Source organism: Peromyscus californicus, unplaced genomic scaffold (genome assembly GCF_007827085.1).
Source record: "Peromyscus californicus insignis strain IS unplaced genomic scaffold, ASM782708v3 Scaffold_10__1_contigs__length_136768540, whole genome shotgun sequence".
NCBI classification, from domain to species: domain Eukaryota; kingdom Metazoa; phylum Chordata; class Mammalia; order Rodentia; family Cricetidae; genus Peromyscus; species Peromyscus californicus.
In genome coordinates this window covers 15,191,509-15,213,168 of record NW_026294391.1, presented here as the reverse complement: position 1 = coordinate 15,213,168, position 21,660 = coordinate 15,191,509, and the positions used below count along the sequence as shown (strand labels likewise).

The 21,660-nt window shown below is 39.2% G+C and overlaps 1 protein-coding gene across 1 annotated transcript; it reads left to right on the top strand.

The window, feature by feature from the left end:
* Window positions 1–13,889: 13,889 nt before the first annotated feature.
* Window positions 13,890–17,304, top strand: Ubqln2 (ubiquilin 2). Its single transcript, XM_052752789.1, has one exon. The coding sequence runs from the start codon at window positions 14,127–14,129 to the stop codon at window positions 16,071–16,073; it is 1,947 nt and encodes a 648-aa protein (XP_052608749.1). The 5' UTR covers window positions 13,890–14,126; the 3' UTR covers window positions 16,074–17,304.
* Window positions 17,305–21,660: the final 4,356 nt, after the last annotated feature.

Genomic DNA, 21,660 nt, shown 5'->3' with positions numbered 1-21,660 from the left:
GGGCATAAGAGAGGAGAGAGGAGACAGGGAGATTGGTTTGCTTTGATTGCCTATGGATATAGAAGAGCCTATGAATGTGCAAAGCCTCTCTACCAACTGCCAGCAAGTGTATGGGGTGACTATACAGACTAAGTGTCAAGGAAAATTCTTCAGGGCCTCTACAAAAGAGTGTAGAGTGGGCCTGATCCTTAAGCCAGCACCTTAACTTCGATCTGTGGGAGCCAGAGTAGAGAAACTAGCTATCGAAACCTGGAAAATGTGTTTTTCAAAGGAGTTGAGATTGTGCTAATATTTATTTACTTATTTCATTTCCTGCCTTGAGTACTGCTCAATTTCATCCCTTCAGATGGTTCTTTCTCTGCAGGTTTCTTTCTGCTACATGAAATACTATTGATTTTCTGTTGACTTTGTAGCAGCAGCTTTCCTCAGAAAAACTTGTGTTTTATCAAGACCCTCTCAATTTAAAAAAAAAGAATCCCACAGATTCTTTCAATTTCTGTAGATATAGAAAAATATCATCTGCAAACAGTAGTTTGTCCCCCTTCATTCTTTCATGTGTATCTTTCTTTTTCCTGTGCAATATCTCTGGTTAAGACTTCTATTACTGTATTAAAAAAGCATGGTGAGAGTAGACATCTTTTTCTCTTTTTAACTCTTAGATGAAATTCTTTCATCTTTCTCCCACATTTGGTACAAAGCGACGTGTCATACATAGCCTTGATTGTGTTGCTAAGGATGTAGAGTAAACAAAGTCTTAACAACTGCTATCAGGGATGTAAATTAGTACAGTCACCAAGAGAACATAATGGATATCCCCTCCTCCCCCAGAAAAACTAAAACTATATGTACAATATGATACAGCATTTATGGGTATAGTATCCAAATGAAAAAATACCATCATATCAAAAAGGTGCCTCCAAGCCTAAGGTTATTGCTGCATTATTCACAATAGCTAAGATATGGAAGCACTGCAGATGTCATCAATGGATAACAGATTAAATGTTATATATATATTAAATGTTATATATATACACACACAAAGAAATATTATTCAACCATGTAACAACAACATTTCATCCATTTCAGTCAAATGGATGAACCTAGAGGGCATACAGTAACAAAAAAGGTGAAGGAAAGGCAAATTATGCATGTCATGTTCTCCTTTATATGTCAATGTTAAAGAAAAAGTCAACCTGAATATAGAATTAGTGATTACTACAGCCTAGAATGAATGTGGAAATGGAGATGGAGGTCACATAACAGGTACCAAAGCACAGTTGGGTAACTAATACATTCTAGTTTTCTATGGCACTACGGAATATCTACTAATTCACAATAATTTAGTGCATTTTTTATAAATGGCTAGAAGAGAAGATCCTGGATCATCCACACACAAAATGATAGTGAAATGAAATTACTAATTATTCTGGTTCAGACAGTACACATTGTATACATGAATAATTATACACTCTAAGTATTATCTAATTTGTACTATACCCTGAAAACTTTCATAATCAAAATATTAATAAATAAAATGAGAATGTGGGCTCTGAGCCAGATTCTCTGACTTTGCATGGCTCTGCTATTTACTAGTAAGACCAGTTCAGTTCCAAATTATTAATAATGGTGTCTTTCACATAGAGCCCATCTGAGGTTTAAATGAGATAATTTGTGTTAGAGGGATTGTAAAAATAACATAATAAACATTCAACACATTATCTTGAGAATTTTTGAGAAAATCCAGAAACTCATTTAAATTAAAATTATGTTGACAAATACCTTTTTAAAAACCAAGTCATGTAGGCCTGAATAGTTGTGAAGTATGTCCCCTTTAGGCTGCATTTTTGCACACCAAGACCAGTAGCCATTTTGTATTTAATTTGGATAGTTTCCTAGTTTCTTAGGGCACTGGGAGCTGCCTGTTTGGACACCACCTTATTTCTTCTAAGACATAGCACGGTCTCGTTCTGTAGCAGGACCCCTCCCCCACGCTTTGCTTTTCCATCTCCAATAGCCACTCCTTCAAGCACAATTAATGTGTGCCCACTGCAGAAATGCCACTTGTCTGTTACCTTCTTCCTGTCTGTGAGCCTCTAAAATCTTACCAGTGTATCTCAACAGAGCGTCCTAGTCTCTCCTCATCAGTACAACATGGGGGATATAAAATAACACTGGCACGTAGCACTGATTTTAAAAATATGGATATTAGTTTGAGGAAATATAAAGTCAAATTTAAGGAAAAAAACTATATGAATTCAGTTCTTCTAAATCAAAATTAGACGCACACAGAGAGTCCATATACCAAACACTACGCTTTGACATATGTTTAGAGCTAATGTGATGATAACTTTGGATATAATATTTTAAGATAAATATTATAAACTTCAGATCCACTGAGATTTAACTGACTTCAACACTCGTTTTTCTTTACTGTGCTCTATTGCTAATTAACTATTTGTATTTAAGTCATCCTGCTATTTGGGTGAACATAGATGGTACAGACAAAAAAAGTCACCCATGAGGTTTTTAGAAGAACTCTTTAGAAGAATTCCTTTTGAGAAATTAGAATGCTACTGCTACATGCAATGGGTGTGAATCTTGCACACACAAAAAGGTGAGCAAAGACAGGCAGGTACTAAGCAATACATACTGATAGATTGCATTTATGTAAAATTCAGAACAGACACAACCCAATCTACTGTGTTAGAAATTAGTATGATGTTTATCTTAGGAGAAGGTCCGAACTAGAAAGGAGTATAACATTTCGTACTAAGGGGCTGGTAATAAATAATAATAGTTTTGTTTCCTGACCCAGGTGTTGTTTGCACAAATGTGTTTATTGAACTCTACACACAAGATGTTTGGCAGTTTCTAACCATGTAGTTGTCATATCTCAACAAATTTAAAGTTATTCCTGTCAAACTAGCTACATGGATAGTATTAACTCACATCTTGTTTAGGGCCTTTGCTTTAGTATTGGACTGTTGTGTAGTGTCCATCATAAGCGACTGGCAATCAATTACTACAATTGCCTACTAATTCTATTCAAAGTTCCTAGGTCACCCTGCTGCTCACTGTATATATCTTTGGGTAAGTGACTTAACAGCTCTATACCTTGTTTATCTCATCTATCAAATGAAGATAATGAGCAACTGCTAGCACATACTTGTGAGAATGTAATGAATTAATTCCTGCCCCTTACCTAATGATCACCCAGGCATCAGAATTATCACTGTAATTATTATCGTAACTGTCTTGCTCCATTAAACACTTTCATTCACAAGACATATTGTCAGATTCTCTATATCTTCTAGAAAGTTATGAGTAACACTTTCAAAATTCTAAAGCATAGCTACAGAAAAAACTAAGATTTTGTATCTACCAAATGTTGTCTGCACAATTGTTACTCATCTAAACTTGTAGAAAAGTGTAATAGTAATTCTTCAAAGTACACAATCCATATTCTCAAATTTCTGGCTCTAGGCAAAATTTATATTTATATAAACCAATATTCTTGCCAACTTACCAAGGGCATCCTATCTTGTCTTCATTTCTTTATTCAGACTTACATAACTGAAAGTTCCCGAAAATAATTTGATTTTTCCTTTGTTTAGGTGAATAGCTAAATGCCTAAATTAGCCTTTGCTGTCTTTCTCCCCTATCATGGCTGCTTCATTTTATGACACGTTGTAGAGAACAGAGTGCTGTAAGAGCCAGTTTATGTTTAAACAACACGACACTGATATAGATATCCAACATGAGTCAAGATGGCAGTTCCTGGACATGGGAAGGGTATGAATTAGCACAAAATGGTTGATACCTGATGTCCCCAAAAGTAAACAGTGACGAAATCTCTTACATTTCTGAAAGAATGCAACTTAGTCTGGGTTTTGTATAAATGTGGCCTTGAGGCCAGAGGCCTTGAATCTTTAACCTTTGAGTTCACAAGCCTACTTATGTGTATGTGTGTGCCCACTTATTCGCAGCCTGTGTGTGCTCACCTGTAGCTGGGTGCCTGTTAGTATTTGCTTATCTTGCTGTGTGGTGGCTCTCACCCGGAAAAAAGTGTATTGCATTTGCCTGCAGCTCTGCAGATCTTCTTTAATCTCCCAGGCTATAGAGCTTCGGCCCTTCAGCTGTATCATTCAGAAAACAAATTTTAGCTTACCTTATAAACATATTCATTTTATATTTTCTATTATTTTATGATGATAAGAGCCAATAAGAAACTTTAAAAAATTCAACAAACAAAAATTGATTTGTTGTTTTGCTTAATAACCATTAGGATGTTCCCCTAATCTGGAAGCAGGTACAAAATTGTATGACCTATTTGTGTTAAATCTGGTTTCTTAGAACGGCACCTGTACCCTATTCATCTAGATCCCTGGAGATATCTCTACTCATCATGCCTATGCTGTGGACTTAGAAATCCACTTACAATGGCATTGCCATTAAAATATTCTTTGTCACATATTCCGTTTCATGACCCTCGACATTCACTCCTTACCTTAATATACTTATCTTGACTAATGTATCCTGGCTGCATTTTTTTCCAAAAGCTTACTTTTTAAGTCCTTTATAGTTTTCTCCCAACAAAAAGGATTTATCTCCTCTCCCATTTTGTTTCACATCTCTGTTCAGATTTTTGCTCTTTAATATGGGCAAATATTCTGAGATATTATACATTTAACTTTTTGCCTACATGTGTTGAGTGTACATATGCTACTATGTATTCCGTTTGGCATCAAAATCTGATGAGCTTCTATCAAAACAATGCATTATTAATTTGTTAACTTCCATCAGGAAAAAAAACTGTATTCTTTCTTTCATTGATGCTGTTCTTCCTAAGCAGCAATGCAAGTAAGAGACCATTGTTTGATAAAATTATTCAGTCTTTTATTAATGATAACCTTATGTGGACATACTAAGAAAATAAAAGTGATATTATTGATTGATTCCTACCATATTGAAGAGATTTCTTTTCATTTATTTATTTTTCTTTTATTGAGTAGAAATTGTTTTCACACAGTGTATTCTGATCATGATTTCCCCTTCCATCTCCTCCTAGATCCTCTCACCTCCTCACCCATCCAACTTTATGCCTGCTTCTCTAGCTCATTAGTGTAGCTTTCATTTGCTTTTTCTTTTTTTAAAATTCTGGTTTTTGTCTGTTTGCTTTCTAAAGTAAGAGACTATTATAAGGCTCCCTTTCACTGAGCCCTACATCAGTGAAATGAAAACTATTTCAGTATCTTTTGAGAATTAAATTGTAGGACAAGTAGATCATTATCCAATAAACAGATGCAAACTCTTTTGAAGAGGCAGAATGACTCTCAGGCCCCCAAAGCATAAACATAGTGTGATCTTATTGAGTTAGCATCCCAAGATGGAAAGAGCCACAAAAATACATTAGACAAAGTAGATGCCTGAAGTTAACATTGGCAGGAGTCTAGTGAATAACAAGTCTTATCTAGAATTTCTAACCTGTAAGTAAAACCATCTTTGTTAAAAGATCCAGCACTAGAATAGATTTATGCCATTAAATTTGGTTGTGAATCACGGTTTACTCAGCGACCATCCATCCCACTTAACCCATCAAACACCCTTAATTTTGCATTAGTCTACTCTGAGTAATGATGTGCTGGAGTCACAATGTAAGTTTAGCAGGCAATCAATTAGCTGTCATTTTCTTGTTGAATTTTCATTCAGCTTTCCTTTGTTTTTTCAGGGGGAAAGTTCACTGCATGCATAGAGATGAGCACTTGCAGTAGGCGGCACAATGCTATTTCTCTTTGAAAATTGGTCTTTTTTTGTCTATATCTTCATCTGCGTGATGGCCTGAGTGGACATTTGGAGCTTAAAGCAAGGGACCACAGTTTACATATAAGACAACCCTTGAATCTTCAAATATTTTTTTCCTGAGGCTCCCCAGAGAAGTTTTTATAAACTATATACATTTTAATGAATATTTAAGTTGACACCTAAAGGTTGTCATATATTTTTTGTTGGAAGAATTATAATTAAATTTGTGGGATATTATGAATCCTAATATTTTGAAATAAATAAAATATATAACAGGCTTTTAGTACTGTAGCAATTTGAGATGCACACCCATCATCTTTAAAATATATTACTAGGGGCTGGAGAGATGGCTCAGAGGTTAAGAGTATCAACTGCTCTTCAAGAGGTTCTGAGTTCAATTCCCAGAACCCACATGGTGGCTCACAACCTTCTATAATGAGATCTGGCAACCTCTTCTGTGTACATAATAAGTAAATCTTTAAAAAAATGTATTACTAGACTCCTCTTGAAAAGTTGGAAATTTTATATTGTTCCTTTTGTAATTAACAGGTCTACTCTGGTGACCAGCCTAGCAAATAACCTAGCTGTCATCATAGAGCCTTTGTCCGGTGACTGATCGAGGCAGATACAGAGATCCACGGACAGGCACCAGACTGAGCTCCGGGAATCCAGTTGATGAGAGAGAGGAGAGATACTGCAGGCGAGGGATGTCGAGATCATGATGGGAGGACGTGCAGAGATGGCCGGCCACACTAGTGGAAGCCCATGAACTGTGGACTGGTGGCTGTGGAGCCCCCATGGGACTGGACTAGACCCTCTGGATACAGAAGACGGTTGTTTGGCTCAAACTGTTTGGGGGGCACCAAGGCAGGGGGATTGGGATCTGTCCCTGGTCTATGGGTAGGCTTCTGGAATCCAGTACCTGTGGTGTGACACCTTACACAGCCTTGGTGCAGTGGGAAGGGGCTTGGACCTGCCTAGGCTCAGTGTGCTGGGCTCTGCTGACTCCCCATGGGAGACCTTGATTTGGGGGATGTGGGGTTGCAAGGTGGCTTGGAAAAGAGGGCTGGAGGTTGGGAGGAGGGAGGAGGGGGGGTCTGTGGATAGCATGTGGAGTGAGTAGAAAATTTCTTAATAAAGAAAAATGAAAAAAAAAATTTAAAAAAATTACCTTTTCTTCCTCCAGAATTTTTGTCCCAATTTTATCTAGTTTTTCTGTTAGCGTTTCATCAACCAATCTACTTTTCTTTCTCTACTGTAGCAATTATGGCTATTAAAATTAATTTTAAGGATTAAAATGTTCTGTATTAACATTATAATTATTGGAAGTGTACAAGCAGCCAAAAGAATAAGATTATTGCCATCTTTGAAAAATATTAAAAATAAAAAATAAGTTTAATTAGAAACTCACTTGGAGGCCATTTTTCTAATAGTATATCCTAATATTAATTTTACCCATTGCTAGCAGTATTTTCATTTCTTTTTTTTTAAGCGGGGGGGGGGGGGGGGGGGGGGGGGGGGGGGAGTTCTAGACAGGGTTTCTTTGTGTAGCCCTGCCTTTCCTGGAACTTGACAAGGCTGGTCTTGAACTCACAGAGATAGCCTGCTTTTGCCTCCTGAGTGCTGGGATTAAAGTCATGTGCTACCACCTCCCAGCTTCATTTCTTACTTTTATGACTATAAGGTATGGAATCTGCTAGTAAATAGATGGGAATATAAATACATTGCAAAAATATCCTTTCTTTCCAAATAACATGCTAATCCAATATAATGATCTATCTTTATAAATTATTTTGATGATTCTATCAGCTAACAACTCAATTCAGTCCTTCTTCAATTTTGTCCAAGGCAAATAATTGGAAATCATAGTTTTGCAAAAGAATGTATTATGTAGTTATTAGAGTCATTCAGTTTTTCAATATGTACACCAATATATATTTCACAACGTCTCCTTGTTTCCCCTGGGATTTTATACAAGGAGGCAATGGGTAATGAACTCTAGTAAATTGTCGATGTACAACAGAAACATGTCTTTATTTTGTAACATGGGGAAAGGTTAACTGCAAATGTAAGATAGCTTGACTGCAGGCACATATTCTAGCAGTTCAGTTTTAGGAAAGAAGATCTATGAGAACAATATCTAAAAATGTTGGCTTTGAAATTGTCTGTGTCCTCTTGATCTTTGAAAGACTTTGTGTACTGCTTCCACATCTACTGACTCAACTTGATTTTTTACCATCAGTGTGAGAGAGTTTGAATTTTCTTAATCCTAGCATCTCTATTTTAACTCCTTACCATCTACAAACTGCAGGATTTCCGTAAGCAGTGCATTTTCCTTAGATTTGTACCTGAATGTTTTCCCTCTCCGATGAGTCTTCGGATGGCAAGCTGGAGGCACCAAATCATGTAAAAAGCAGTGTCTGTCCCCTTTTATGTTGTCTAAGACTGAAATGAAGAGATCTGTGTTGGAGACTAGAAGTCTGTGTTTTACTTTATTTCCCCAACTGCCATTGGTGCTCCCCAAGTCCTGTCTTTTTATAGCTTTCTCTATTGGTATGGATGGTCTTCAGCATCCATAAACAATGCATACTGAGACCCACTCCTACTGCTACCGGGTGTATTTCTGTTGGTATTCTCTTTGCAACTTGGAATGAGGCTTCATATACAATGATTTCCATAGTGACACATTTCCATTCGACTAGAATATAGCAAATTTCAGGTTTAAAATTAAATAGACTTATAGGACTGTTCTAGAAATTCAATAGCTGGTGCCATGGATCAAATACAGGGCATTGTGCTTGCCAGGTAACTGCTATACCACTGGGATATGGCACCAGCCCCAGACTATTTTTAATAGCTACAGAATTTCCTGTGGGCACTGCTCTATTCTTACAGAAATTATACTTAGATAACCACTGAAGTGGTAGGATTATCTTGACTGATTATTTCTACTTTGTCTTCTTTTTGGGTTTGAATCAGACTGAAAAACAAACAAACAAAACAGTTGTTGTGCTCATATCTACCTTACCATGAAATGCTTTTCTTCTTCTTACTTAGTCCTCCACATTGTTTTTAATGTTTTAATCTGAGAATTTCTCCTTTTCTCTAATTTTGATTTCAGCCCCCCATTGGTTTTATAAATCTTGAATGAACTTAATTCTAAATTCTTTTGGAAGGCAGTCATGAATTCCAGTTTATTGCATTGTTTCTAACACAAAGCTCTAGTCTACACAACACAGTGAGGCAGACATTCACTTCCAGCTTGTATTTTTCTTTTTTGAGTTTCAGTTTTCTTCAAAATAGTATACTTATGATGGGAGAAAGCATGGATATATAAATTGAAGGAAAAACAATAGCTTTTTATCGTTACCATCATCACCAAGAGACAGTATGTGCTCCTTACTGACATAATTATGCTCCCCTTAAAGTGAATACTCCACCCTTCCAAGAAAGCAAGCTAGTTATCTTCTTGGTCTTACGCAATTTACTCCAGTGCTTCATGGGTTTAGGGTTTCAAGAGACAGAATAAAAGAAGGGAAGACAGAAGCTCCTACTAAAAGCATCAAACGTTCTAAATCTTGGAGGCCCAACCAGATAAGAAAAATCAATGAAGTAGCCATGGTAGACATTAGCACAGCAGAATTCACACCTTATCTAAAGAATGTAGCCACTATTCACCTCCAGGCAAATTATGGCATGGTATGAACCCAATGTAACCAGATCATCTAGTTTTGAAACTGAAGTCATAAATCTTTGTTCGGGAAATTTGCCAAGTTTTAGGTGTTGGCAGGCCAAAGCTGGTCCATGAACTGCCAGTTCATAACTTATATTCCAGAGATTAAAGTGGATATGCAACACTAGAATTTCTGGGCATTCAAGAAAGACTGACTTGCACATTATTTATTTATATGTAAACTAAATGAACAAAGCAAAAATTATTAGAAGATTTCAGGGAGCATGAAGGTAGAAAATATAACCCCAGAGTAGACTATGTGCTAAATAGATTGTATATTTGCTCCTTCATGTCATATTTTTTTTCTAGATTTAATTTTGTAATTTAATTTACCAGGAGTCAATTTATTTCATTTGCTTTATTTTCCCAGAGGGATATATATCAGAGTAATTACTCTCTCTGTTTCTCCGTCTGTCTCTGTCTGTCTGTCTCTCCATCTCTGTCTCTGTCTCTCTCATGAACTAGTACAGCTTTTTAGAGCATGCTTCTTAGTCCCATTGTAGCTGCTAAAAAACTTGTGCTATAGAGGAATGATTGAACTGTTTTAAGGTTACACGGCCATCAATGACTGTGGTGGAGTTTTAATCCCAGTCTCATTGACTCAAATCTTGCCTTTCTTACATAACATTTTTTTTATTTCTGACGGGATTATTTTATGATTATTTTTTATTATTATCATCATCATCATTTTCTGATATGTGGATGCATAGGAGTGAGGAATGAGAAGAATTTCCTTTGGGATGTAGATTCACTCCGGGAAGACAACACGTTTTATTAATGCAGCACTTACTTTTTTAGGATAAATTCATAAAAATAGACATGCTCAGTAAAATTGTCTGAATGTTTTAGTATACTTTCAATATGGATTAGCAAATTGGCCTTCATAAGTTAGGCCTACTGAGTCACTTAATTCTCAGAGGAATATGAAGTTCTTGTTTCCTGCCGTAGCTAACAGTGCCTCGGGTAACGCTTATGAGGAGCAGGCTTAGGCATTCTGTCTTTCAAATTTTTTATTGATTTTGTGGTGCCCGGGATAGAACCTAGGGCCTGGGTATGCGACAGCTCAGCTCCTTTCCAGTTTCATAGATGAAATGTTCAGTTGCTTTCATGTATTTTTTGTTGTTGTTTTTGTTTTTCGAGACAGACTTTCTCTGTGTAGTTTTGGTGCCTGTTCTGGATCTCGCTCTGTAGACCAGGCTGGCCTCGAATTCACAGAGACCCCTCTGGCTCTGCCTCTCAAGTGCTGGAATTAAAGGCGTGCGCCACTACCACTCTTTATTAGGCTTCTTAAAGAGTTTAGAATCGCCAGGCGGTGGTGGCGCACGCCTTTAATCCCAGCACTCGGGAGACAGTGCCAGGCGGATCTCTGTGAGTTCGAGGCCAGCCTGGTCTACAGCGCGAGATCCAGGAAAGGCACCAAAACTACACAGAGAAACCCTGTCTCAAAAAAGAAAAAAAAAGTTTCGAGTCAACAAACAAATGTTGATGTTCTTGTTGAGTCTTTGCTTTTCTATCACTTTATAGCTGGCACATCATATAACTCCTTTCTGTTTTCTCTGTTGTCCTCTTTATTTTCGCTATTATTTGGCATTTAAAGACTGTAAGTGTATTAATTTGACTCTCAGTTCATTCACATAATACTCCATAAATCAAATATTATTAAACTTGAATGTGCTAAAAATACAGACTCTTGCTCACCTTAAGTTGGTTTGGGGTGGGGCCTAGAAATCTCCATTATTAACAAGTCCCTTGGACTATACAGAGGGTAGACTTATGGTACTTATTAAGATATAGATTCTCGCCGGGCGGTGGTGGCACACGCCTTTAATCCCAGCACTCCGGAGGCAGAGCCAGGCGGATCTCTGTGAGTTCGAGGCCAGCCTGGTCTACAGAGTGAGTTCCAGGAAAAGGCACAAAGCTACACAGAGAAACCCTGTCTCGAAAAACCAAAAAAAAAAAAAAAAAAGATATAGATTCTCATTATAGTTATGCTTATAAATTCACTCTAATAAGAATATTCATTTGTAAAGTATCTAAGGTGTTCCGTTTTCTTTAATTTTTAAGTGTTTTTTCTTCCTTATTTTTGTTAATAGTATCTACCTTTAAGAGTAATTAAAGATGACCAGTTATATATTATTAAATTTCTCTTTATTTTCAGAAAAGTTAAACACAATATAACAGCTATGAATTGCCACTATCTAAAATCAGCCATTGCTGATGGTGTATAATGCTTGCTCCCATTTTATAGACAAAGCACATTTTTACAGCTTTAACTCCAATTCCGTTTAGTCATTGTCTTGAATCCTGTGCTATTTCCTTTTCCTTGTGACTGTAAGTTTACAATGTAAGTTCCGCTTGTATATTTTCTGGGTTTTATTTTAGGATGACTGCCTCTTGTATATTTTCTGTTTTTTTTTTTTCACTACTGGGAACTGAACCCAGGGTTTTTTCACATAAGGTAGGCTTGTGCTCCAACCCAGCCCTCTAGCATATTTCTAATATAATATGATATAATATAATATAATATATATAAAAGTAAATATATAAAAACGTAAATATATATATAAACGTATATATATATATATATATATATATATATATATATATATATATATATATTTTTTTTTTTTTTTCCGGAGCTGAACACCGAACCCAGGGCCTTATACTTGCTAGGCAAGCGCTCTACCACTGAGCTAAATTCTCAACCCCAAATACATTTAAATATAAATTATATTTAAAGCAAGTTCACTTTACATTGAATATTATATTAATATTAAACCTAGTATATACAATCACATTTTTATTCAGGGATATAATGAGCCTGTATTTTGTTTTATACTGAGATTTATGGAGGTATTTATGACTTAATGATTTTGAAATGCTGTAAATTATCTCTAGGTTTTTGTAAGGGGAAAAATGATTTTCTGTGGTCAAAGCAGGAGAGATAAATAAGTGATTTTGAAATGATTTATTTTATTATTCAAGGTCTCTTTATCAGTAGTACTCCATTTTTATTTCCTTTACTTAATCAGTAATGAAATAGATAAATATGTTAATTTTGTCACTACTATTGTGTGCCTGTCAATTTAAACCCACATTCTTGTCTGAAAATATATTTGTTGTTTTTAAAAATTATAAATGCGATGCATACTTACCCATCAAATTCAGAATCTTATAAAAACAGAAAATAAGAATTCACAATTTCAGCTCTTACTAATTATTACCTTTATCTTACTGGAGTATAGCCTTTCAGATTTCTTTTCCACGCAAACAGTCTACTAGCTTTTTGATCAATATCTACATCCCTGTAATGTTTCCATTTGTTTAGAAAAATACAAATCCATATTAAATATCGTCTATTATTTCTTCATAACTACAGTTCCTTTTAATGTATACTTTTAGAGACAGTATTACATGAATTAGCCACCATCTTTTAGACACAGGGATTATTTTATTGTATGGCAGTATCATAGTACGTTTGAGTAATCCTACGTTACACACACATTTAAAATATCTAAACACTATGTGTTTAAATGCTACGCTATTAATACACATCATATATATGCTTTTTTGAACTGATTGTGAGGTATTTCTAAACAATGGTGCAAATATTTAAACTGTTCATTTGTGTTTTCAAACTGCTGTATTAAAACAATTCATACAACTAGCATGAGAGTGCATTTTCTCGGCTCCCGGTCAACAAGGTTTAACGTTCTCTTTCATCTTTGCCAATATGATAAACTCGAAGTAAAACCTCATTGTTTTTATTTGAATCCCTTTGATAAGTAGTGAGCTTCACCATGCTTTAGAAGCCTGTTGGCCGTTTTTCGCCTCTTTTGTAAAATGCTCGCTCCCGCCATGCCTTCCCTTCCCCCACCCGGGTGTTCGTTCTCCCTTTTTGCTTTGTCAGAGTTCTTTACTATTCATTTTTCGTCCTTTGCATGGGATCGGTTCAATTCAGGCTTTCATCCTTTCACTGCCTCCCAGCTTGCGAATCCACATTCTCCATTGGTCTTTCAGCGTCTGCTAAAGAAGCTGCCTCCCTCTTCCTCCTCCTGGCCTCCTCCCTTCCCCCTCGCCTCGCCTCGCCTCGCCTCGCCTCGCCTCGGTCCCCTGGCTTTCTCTTCCAGCCTCCTTCCTTTTCCTTCTCTTCCCCCTCTCTTTGTTTATTTCTCTCTCCCTCTTTCCCCCCCCTCTGCAGGGCAGGAGTTTTGCGCTCGGCCGAGGGGACCGTCGCTGGGCTGGCGCCGCGTCAGCAGGGGGCGGGGCACGGCCGGGGGCGGGGCGGGGCGGGAGCGCGGGCACCGCAGCTGCAGGAGTTGCTGGGAGTGCGCGCGGGCAGATCACAAGGCGGCGGCGGCGGAGAAGGCCTGTGGACCTGCTCGCTCTGTCCTCGATCGCGGCCTACGCCAAACCCTGTGCGCATCCGACGACCGGGAACCGCAGCCTCCATTCATCTCTGAGGTACTGTGTTCCGCGCTGCTCGCGGGGCCGCCCAGTTCGCTGCTGCGGCGCCTCCTTCCTTCCTCCTTCCCTCGCGCCCTCTCGCTCGCCAGCGCCTTCCCTGCCAGCCTGCGTCACCGCGGCCGCCATGGCTGAGAACGGCGAGAGCAGCGGCCCCCCGCGCCCCTCCCGCGGCCCTGCTGCGGCCCCAGGCACGGCTCCGGCTCCGGCTCCGGCCGAGCCCAAGATCATCAAAGTCACTGTGAAGACCCCCAAAGAGAAAGAGGAGTTCGCGGTGCCTGAGAACAGCACCGTGCAGCAGTTTAAGGAAGCGATTTCTAAGCGCTTCAAATCGCAAACCGATCAGCTCGTGCTGATTTTCGCCGGAAAGATCTTGAAAGATCAAGATACCTTGATCCAGCATGGCATCCATGATGGACTGACTGTTCATCTTGTCATCAAGAGCCAGAACCGCCCTCAGAGCCAGGCCACCACGCAGCCTAGCACGACCGCGGGAACGTGCCCGACCACCACCACCACCACCACGGCGGCGGCGGCGGCGCCGGCGGCGCCCGCGGCGCCCGCGTCGACCACGGCTCCCAGGAGTAACTCCACACCTACTACCACAAATAGCAATCAGTATCCGGCGGGGAGCCTGGGAGGACTTGCTAGCCTTAGCACCCTGGGTTTGAGCTCGACCACCTTCACTGAGCTTCAGAACCAGATGCAGCAGCAGCTCCTGGCCAGCCCTGAGATGATGATCCAAATCATGGAAAATCCCTTTGTTCAGAGCATGCTTTCGAATCCCGATCTGATGAGGCAGCTCATTATGGCCAATCCGCAGATGCAACAATTGATCCAGAGAAACCCAGAAATCAGCCACCTACTGAACAACCCAGATATAATGAGGCAGACTCTGGAAATCGCCAGGAATCCTGCCATGATGCAAGAGATGATGAGAAATCAAGATCTGGCTCTCAGCAATCTCGAAAGCATCCCAGGTGGCTACAATGCTCTGCGGCGCATGTACACTGACATTCAGGAACCCATGCTGAATGCCGCACAGGAGCAGTTTGGGGGTAATCCCTTTGCCACGGTGGGGAGCAGTTCCTCAGGGGAAGGCACCCAGCCTTCCCGCACCGAAAACCGGGATCCGCTGCCCAATCCTTGGGCACCACCGCCAGCGACGCAGAGCTCTCCGACCATCACCACGACCACAAGCAGTGGCAGTGTGCCTGGCAGTCGCTCCAGTGCTAACAGCGCGAACACCATGGCGGCAGCTAATTATGTTGCTACCATCTTCAGCACCCCAGGAATGCAGAGCCTGCTGCAACAGATAACTGAAAATCCCCAGCTGATTCAGAATATGCTGTCTGCACCCTACATGAGAAGCATGATGCAGTCGCTGAGCCAGAATCCAGATCTGGCTGCCCAGATGATGATGAGTAGCCCGCTGTTTGCTGCAAATCCTCAGCTGCAAGAGCAGATGCGTCCGCAGCTCCCGACTTTCCTGCAGCAGATGCAGAATCCCGAAACAATTGCGGCCATGTCAAACCCGAGAGCAATGCAAGCGTTAATGCAGATCCAGCAGGGGCTACAGACACTAGCCACTGAAGCACCTGGCCTCATTCCAAGCTTCGCTCCAGGTGTGGGGGTGGGAGTCCTGGGAACCACCATAACCCCTGTGGGCCCAGCAGTCACTCCCATAGGGCCCATCGGTCCTATAGTTCCTTTCACCCCCATAGGCCCCATTGGGCCTATAGGACCCACTGTTCCTGCAAGCTCGCCTGGCTCCACCGGCACCGGGGTCCCTCCTGCAACCACTGTGACCAGCTCTGTACCTACTGAAACCATAACCCTAACTCCAACATCAGATTCGGGACCCAGCCAGCAGTTCATTCAGCAAATGGTGCAGGCGCTGGCTGGAGCGAATCCTCCTCAGCTGCCGAATCCAGAAGTGAGATTTCAGCAGCAACTGGAACAACTCAACGCCATGGGGTTCTTAAATCGTGAAGCAAACTTGCAGGCCCTAATAGCAACAGGAGGCGACATCAATGCGGCCATTGAGAGGCTGCTGGGCTCTCAGCCATCGTAATTACATTTCTGTACCTTGAAAAAAATGTATCTTATTTTTGATAATGGCTCTTAAATCTTTAAACACACACGAAATCGTGCTTTACTTTTATTTTGATTCTTTTAAATCTGTCTACTTATAAATCTAATACGATGCATTTTAAGGTGGAGTCCCTCCCTTCTTTCCTCGCAGCCCCTCCTCCCGCCACCCTCCCTCCCACCCTCTCCCTTCCCTTCCCTTCCCTTCCAGCCTGCCCTCTCCCCTCTTTGTTTCCTTCCCTCCCTCCTTCATTCCTTCCTTTTCTTCTTTGGATTTCTTTCCTTCTCTGATTTGAGTGGTGGGGATCAATGCTGTTTCACTCAAAGGTGTTGCATGCAAACACTTCTCTTTATTCTGCATTTATTGTGATTTTTGGAAACAGGTATCAGCCTTCACAGTTGGGTGAACAAGTTCTGTCCTACAGATGTCCAGTTTATTTGCATTTTAAACATTAGCCTATGATAGTAATTTAATGTAGAATGAAGATATTAAAAACAGAAGCAAATTATTTGAAGCTCTCTAATTTGTGGTAAAATAATTGCTTATTGTGACTTTGGCATGTATTTTTGCTAGCAAATGCTGTAAGATTTATACCATTCATTGATCGTTTTTGCTATTATTTGTACACAGTACAGTAAGCACAATTGGAATTGTACATCTAGAAGTATTACCGTAGAAGCTCTGAGCAGAATATGTGTAACCAAAATAAGAGAGAGTATAAGAAATATTCCTGAAGCTAGGTATGTCTCACAATTTTGTAGAATCTTACAGCATATTTGATAAATTTCTCAGTGAAAATGTTGGCTAGGCAAGTTCAGTTAAAATATAGTAGAAATGTTTATCCTGGTTTCTCTAAGTATACATTAATTGTACAGAAAACTTACAGTGTACCATTGTGTCAACAGTTGCAGATTGATTGTATATGACCTTAATCTTTGTGCAGCCTGAAGGATCAGTGTAGTGATGCCAGGAAAGTGCTTTTGACCTAAGAGTTCCTCAGCTTCTCCCATGAAGAGACCCTAATATGCATTTTGATTTGTCATTGGAAATGTACCTTTTACTGGAAGTGTCACGTGATGTTTGCATTACTTTTAACTGCTATGTATAAAGAAAGTGTATCTTTTGACTCTATCAGTTATTTCTCTTGTGCACAGGGAAAAATGCATTAAAATGACTAAAAAAATAAAAAAAAATTAAAAATGGACAAAGCTTTTCTTTTTTGCCTTTTGGCCTCTAGAATCACACCTATAAGGGCTAGCTCCCCCCCACACAAGTATTTTTTTTAACAGTGTTGCTCTATAGGAGATTATTTTGACCTGCAGATTAAGATGTTCTAATTATTGCTCCCCAAAGGTTAACCAATTATTAATTAGTATTTCTTCACACATTTGAAATATACATATTCATACTTTATTTTATGTTGAATTTTCTTTAGTTCCACTGAATTCTGTAGGCCTAGCACACTAGTCTGAGGTGGGAATATGACTTAATATGTTAGGGTATAGCCTCCTAGTGATCATTTTTATATTAAATTTTTCTGATGGTTTTCATGTTTATTTTATTTGTTTTATTTATTTTTCACCAGATGAATGTTACCATTATCAGGCTTCCCCCAGAGCAGTATTTGGGAATTTGGCTGGGTTTATTTTAAGTGGATAAAAATGTGGAAAACTATAGTATTCCATTGTTTTCTAGATACATATATTGGTTTATATGGTTTATTTAGTTGGGGTGTGGGGTACTGGCAGTTTTTTTTTTTTAAGCAGGATCTCACTGACTAGCTTTATATCCTTTGAGAGAATTTTATTTAAGTCCTGTCTAGTTCCTGATAATTGTGTTCCTGGGTGTTACACTAGGAAGCACATTTTTATTATACAAAATTTATTTTTAAACATTATTTTAGACTAGAAGTTCACCAAGACCTATTTCATTAAATTCTGGTTGATCTTTTTGAGTTTTTCCTGGTGTGCTGTTTCACCAACGGTAAGTTGAATGCCCTCTTTGTCAAATGTACAGCATAGGTACTAATTGTATGTACTGCATATTCTGTAGCAGTACTAAGTAATAAAGATGGGAGCAGCATTTTAGTCGTAAGTTGTTGCTTTAGCCAGAATGTGCTTGCTGCAGCAATTCTGTTTTGTGAAGAAATATTTCTCTGGGAGAAGACCAGTAAGTTTGCAAAATTCTGTAATCTTAATTCCTGGTAAGGCTCATTGTACAGTAAATATTGGCCATAATTATTTCAAATAATTTCTTTTAAATATACCCAGTAACATCTGGCCCATCCCTGTTTCTCAGAACAACAGCTTAGGAAATGGTGATCTATTATTTCACTGCTCTGTGGTACTGGGTGTCTGAGAGCCTCACAGAGATGGCCGAAAATCATCAATTGAAGACTTAATGATGTGAATGATTTTAGAGGTAAATACCCAAACAGGAAGCAGAGAAAATGGCAGTAAGTCTGTCACCACACAATAAGCTGGATGTCAGCTGAGGCCTGGCTAAGACAATTAAACAGATACATTTGTTTGAAACATTCAAGGAACAGAGAATCCCTGAGCCTTGCCAAGTGTATATTTAAAAAAATAACACTGTTTCATTCTAGAAAAGATCTGTGTCTTTATGAAATCTATCATTCCCCCCACTTTTTTAGTTTATTAATTTAAAAAAAAGCATTTATGTTGGCCTCACTTTAAATTACTTTGAGCTGTTATTCCTCTTATGTGATATATTTCCTATTATTTTATTGCAAGTTATTTTTAATAGTCTGTTTTTATTTGGGGTTCTTTTTATCTATTGAACAATGTATTCACTTAATCATTATTGAATCAAGAAGTTATAGCCTGAATTGCTTGCTATCCCTCTGTTCAGTTACTGGGAGTCACCCTCTCTTGAAAGTTTCTGAGTGGCAAATGCCTGTAATGCAGCAGTATGTGCTAATGAGGTGGGAGCTTAAGGCAGCAGCAGTCCCAGCTGGACAACTTCACCATCCAGAGAACTTCATCACCCAGAAAACTGCTCATTTGGCCTCTGCTTCTTGTATGCACAGCTATATATACTTCTTTCATTTATGGTGAGTGGGGACAGGTAGTAGGGACATATACATAACACTAACAAATCCTGTTGGTTCATCCAAAGGGACTCTAGCTTCTGGTGCAGACCTCCATGTTAGTTGAGAAACCATGATAAAGAGATCATAGTGGGTCCTGGAGAGAGGGCTCAGCGGTTAGGAGCACTGGCTGCTCTTCCAGAGGACCCGGGTTCAATTCCCAGCACCCACAGGGCAAGCTCATAACTGTCTGTAACTCCAGTTTCAGATGATCTGTCATCCTCACACAGACATATATGCAATGTGCATGAAATAAAAAATAAAAAGACACGAAGCAAAAAAAAAAAAACCTGGTGTTTGATTATGGTTGACTCTGCCCTCTTACAGAAGGTAGTATGCTTTAAATTGTGTCAAAATTGGAGCAAAATGGAGTAATTGTTATCAGAGCCTAGTATAGGGATCAGACATGTGACCCATGTCACACATTTACAAAGTGACTCCAATCTAGACTTGACAGTATCCTCAAATAATTAGAAACTCCAGCCAAATAGCTAGAGTTACCTAACAAAAGATGTTTAGCATAAATCTTAATTTAGAAAAGTAAAAAGTTTAAGTGCTAGTAAGTTTGACATTTCTGGATTGCTATTGTTTTCTTCTAGAAAATACTGGGAGGCGTAAATAAGACAGAAATCACACTGCCTTCATTCAGGTCTGTTTCCCTCGTCCAGTCCTTGTCCTTTAATCTAGAAAGTCATTAGGGGTCTGTGCCATGAGGTTTGAACTTGTCAGGATATCACAGAACTTCCTAAGGCTAGTGGTGTCCTTTAATATGACCCTAGCAATCTTATATTTCCCAGAAATTCCTTGAGAGTTCTGTTGCCCTTTTTGTTTTGACAGGATTTGCTCCGTTTGTGTTTCTATCACTTTTGTCAGTTTGTTCGAGGAAGAATACGAAATAGGAACCCGTTCTTATAAAGCTGTCTTCCCAGAAATCTGCTGGGACACTTGAGGGAAAAGCAATTTGATGAAAATAAAAAGGAGAAACATGATTTGGCAGACCTCAAGCAGCAGACAGACCATACACAAGAAGGAGCAAATTTTATCAAGTGAGATCGATGTTTGCCTAGGCTTTAGAATTTGGGGTTCGACGCCCCTGGCCCCCAAGATTTTGTAAAAGCTCTTTTAACCCGCCGGGCAGCAGTGGTACATGCCTTTAATCCCAGCTCTCAGGTGGATCTCTGTGAGTTCGAGACCAGCCTGGTCTACAGAGTGAGATCCAGGACAGCTAGACTGTTACACAGAGAAACCCTGTCTCAGAAAAAAAAAAAAAAGCTCTTTTAACAAAGTTAAAGGTTTATAAAATCCAGCCTTTGAAAAAAGAGGTTTTTTCCCCCCCAACATCCAATGGCAATAGTATTCAGTAATAGGAATTGAATTGAAGCATATAGCCTCAACTGTATCTGAGCACAGACAGGCTGGAGGCTTTTTAAGGCAACACATTCAAAAATCCAACTTCAAACTTAGACCACAGGCTGGGGTAATGGCTCAGTGGTAAGAGCACTTGCTCTGTAATTATGAGGCCCTGAGCTGGAATCCCCGGCATTTACCTAAAAAGTGAGGAATTGCTGTGTGTGCCTATAACCCTAGCAATGTGGGCTGGAGACATCCCCAAAGCTTGCTAGCAAACCAGTCTGTCCCAAAGGTCAGCTTCTGTTTCAGTGAGAGGCCTTTTCTCAAAGCAATAAGGCAGAAAGCAATAGCAAAACAAACAACAACAACAAAAAACAAACAAACAAACAACCCCAAAAAACACCTGATGCCCTGCTCTGGCCTCTACAGGCTTATGTGCACCTGCACACTCATGTGTATGCATCACACACAAGGCACACAGAGAGAGAGAGAGAGAGAGAGAGAGAGAGAGAGAGAGAGAGAGAGAGAGAGAGAGAGAGAGAGAGAGAAATAAAGAGAGAGAGAGAGAGAGAGAGAGAGAGAGAGAGAGAGAGAGAGAGAGAGAGAGAGAGAGACACTTCATGGGCTAATGTGTATATTAGCAAACTTCAGCTAATTTCAGGAAAATATTCTATAATTAACTATTAAAAGAATTACCAATGAGCAGGATAAACAAGAAATGATGCTCTACCTTAACATGGATTTCACAATACCATCTTGTCATACGGTTAATTTCTCTGTTACATTGGAATAGCAATAATCCCTAGCAAGGTCATTGCTATGTTCAATTATCATAACGACTTTATAAGATAGCATCATTTTTATGTTCCTTGGTTTACAGATAAGGCTAGATAACTTTTGAAGGTTATACTGCTATCAAGTGTCAAATTCAAGACTTGAACCAATTCTGAGATTCCAGAACATTTTCCTAACTAGTTCAGTATCCTGCACTGTGTCAGGTCTATTATTCTATAAATCTATTTATCTGTCGTAGATATTGTATAGTTCTGTATCAGGTGGCCTGGTGTTGTTCAGCAGGCACCATTATCTCTTGTTAAATAAATACATCTT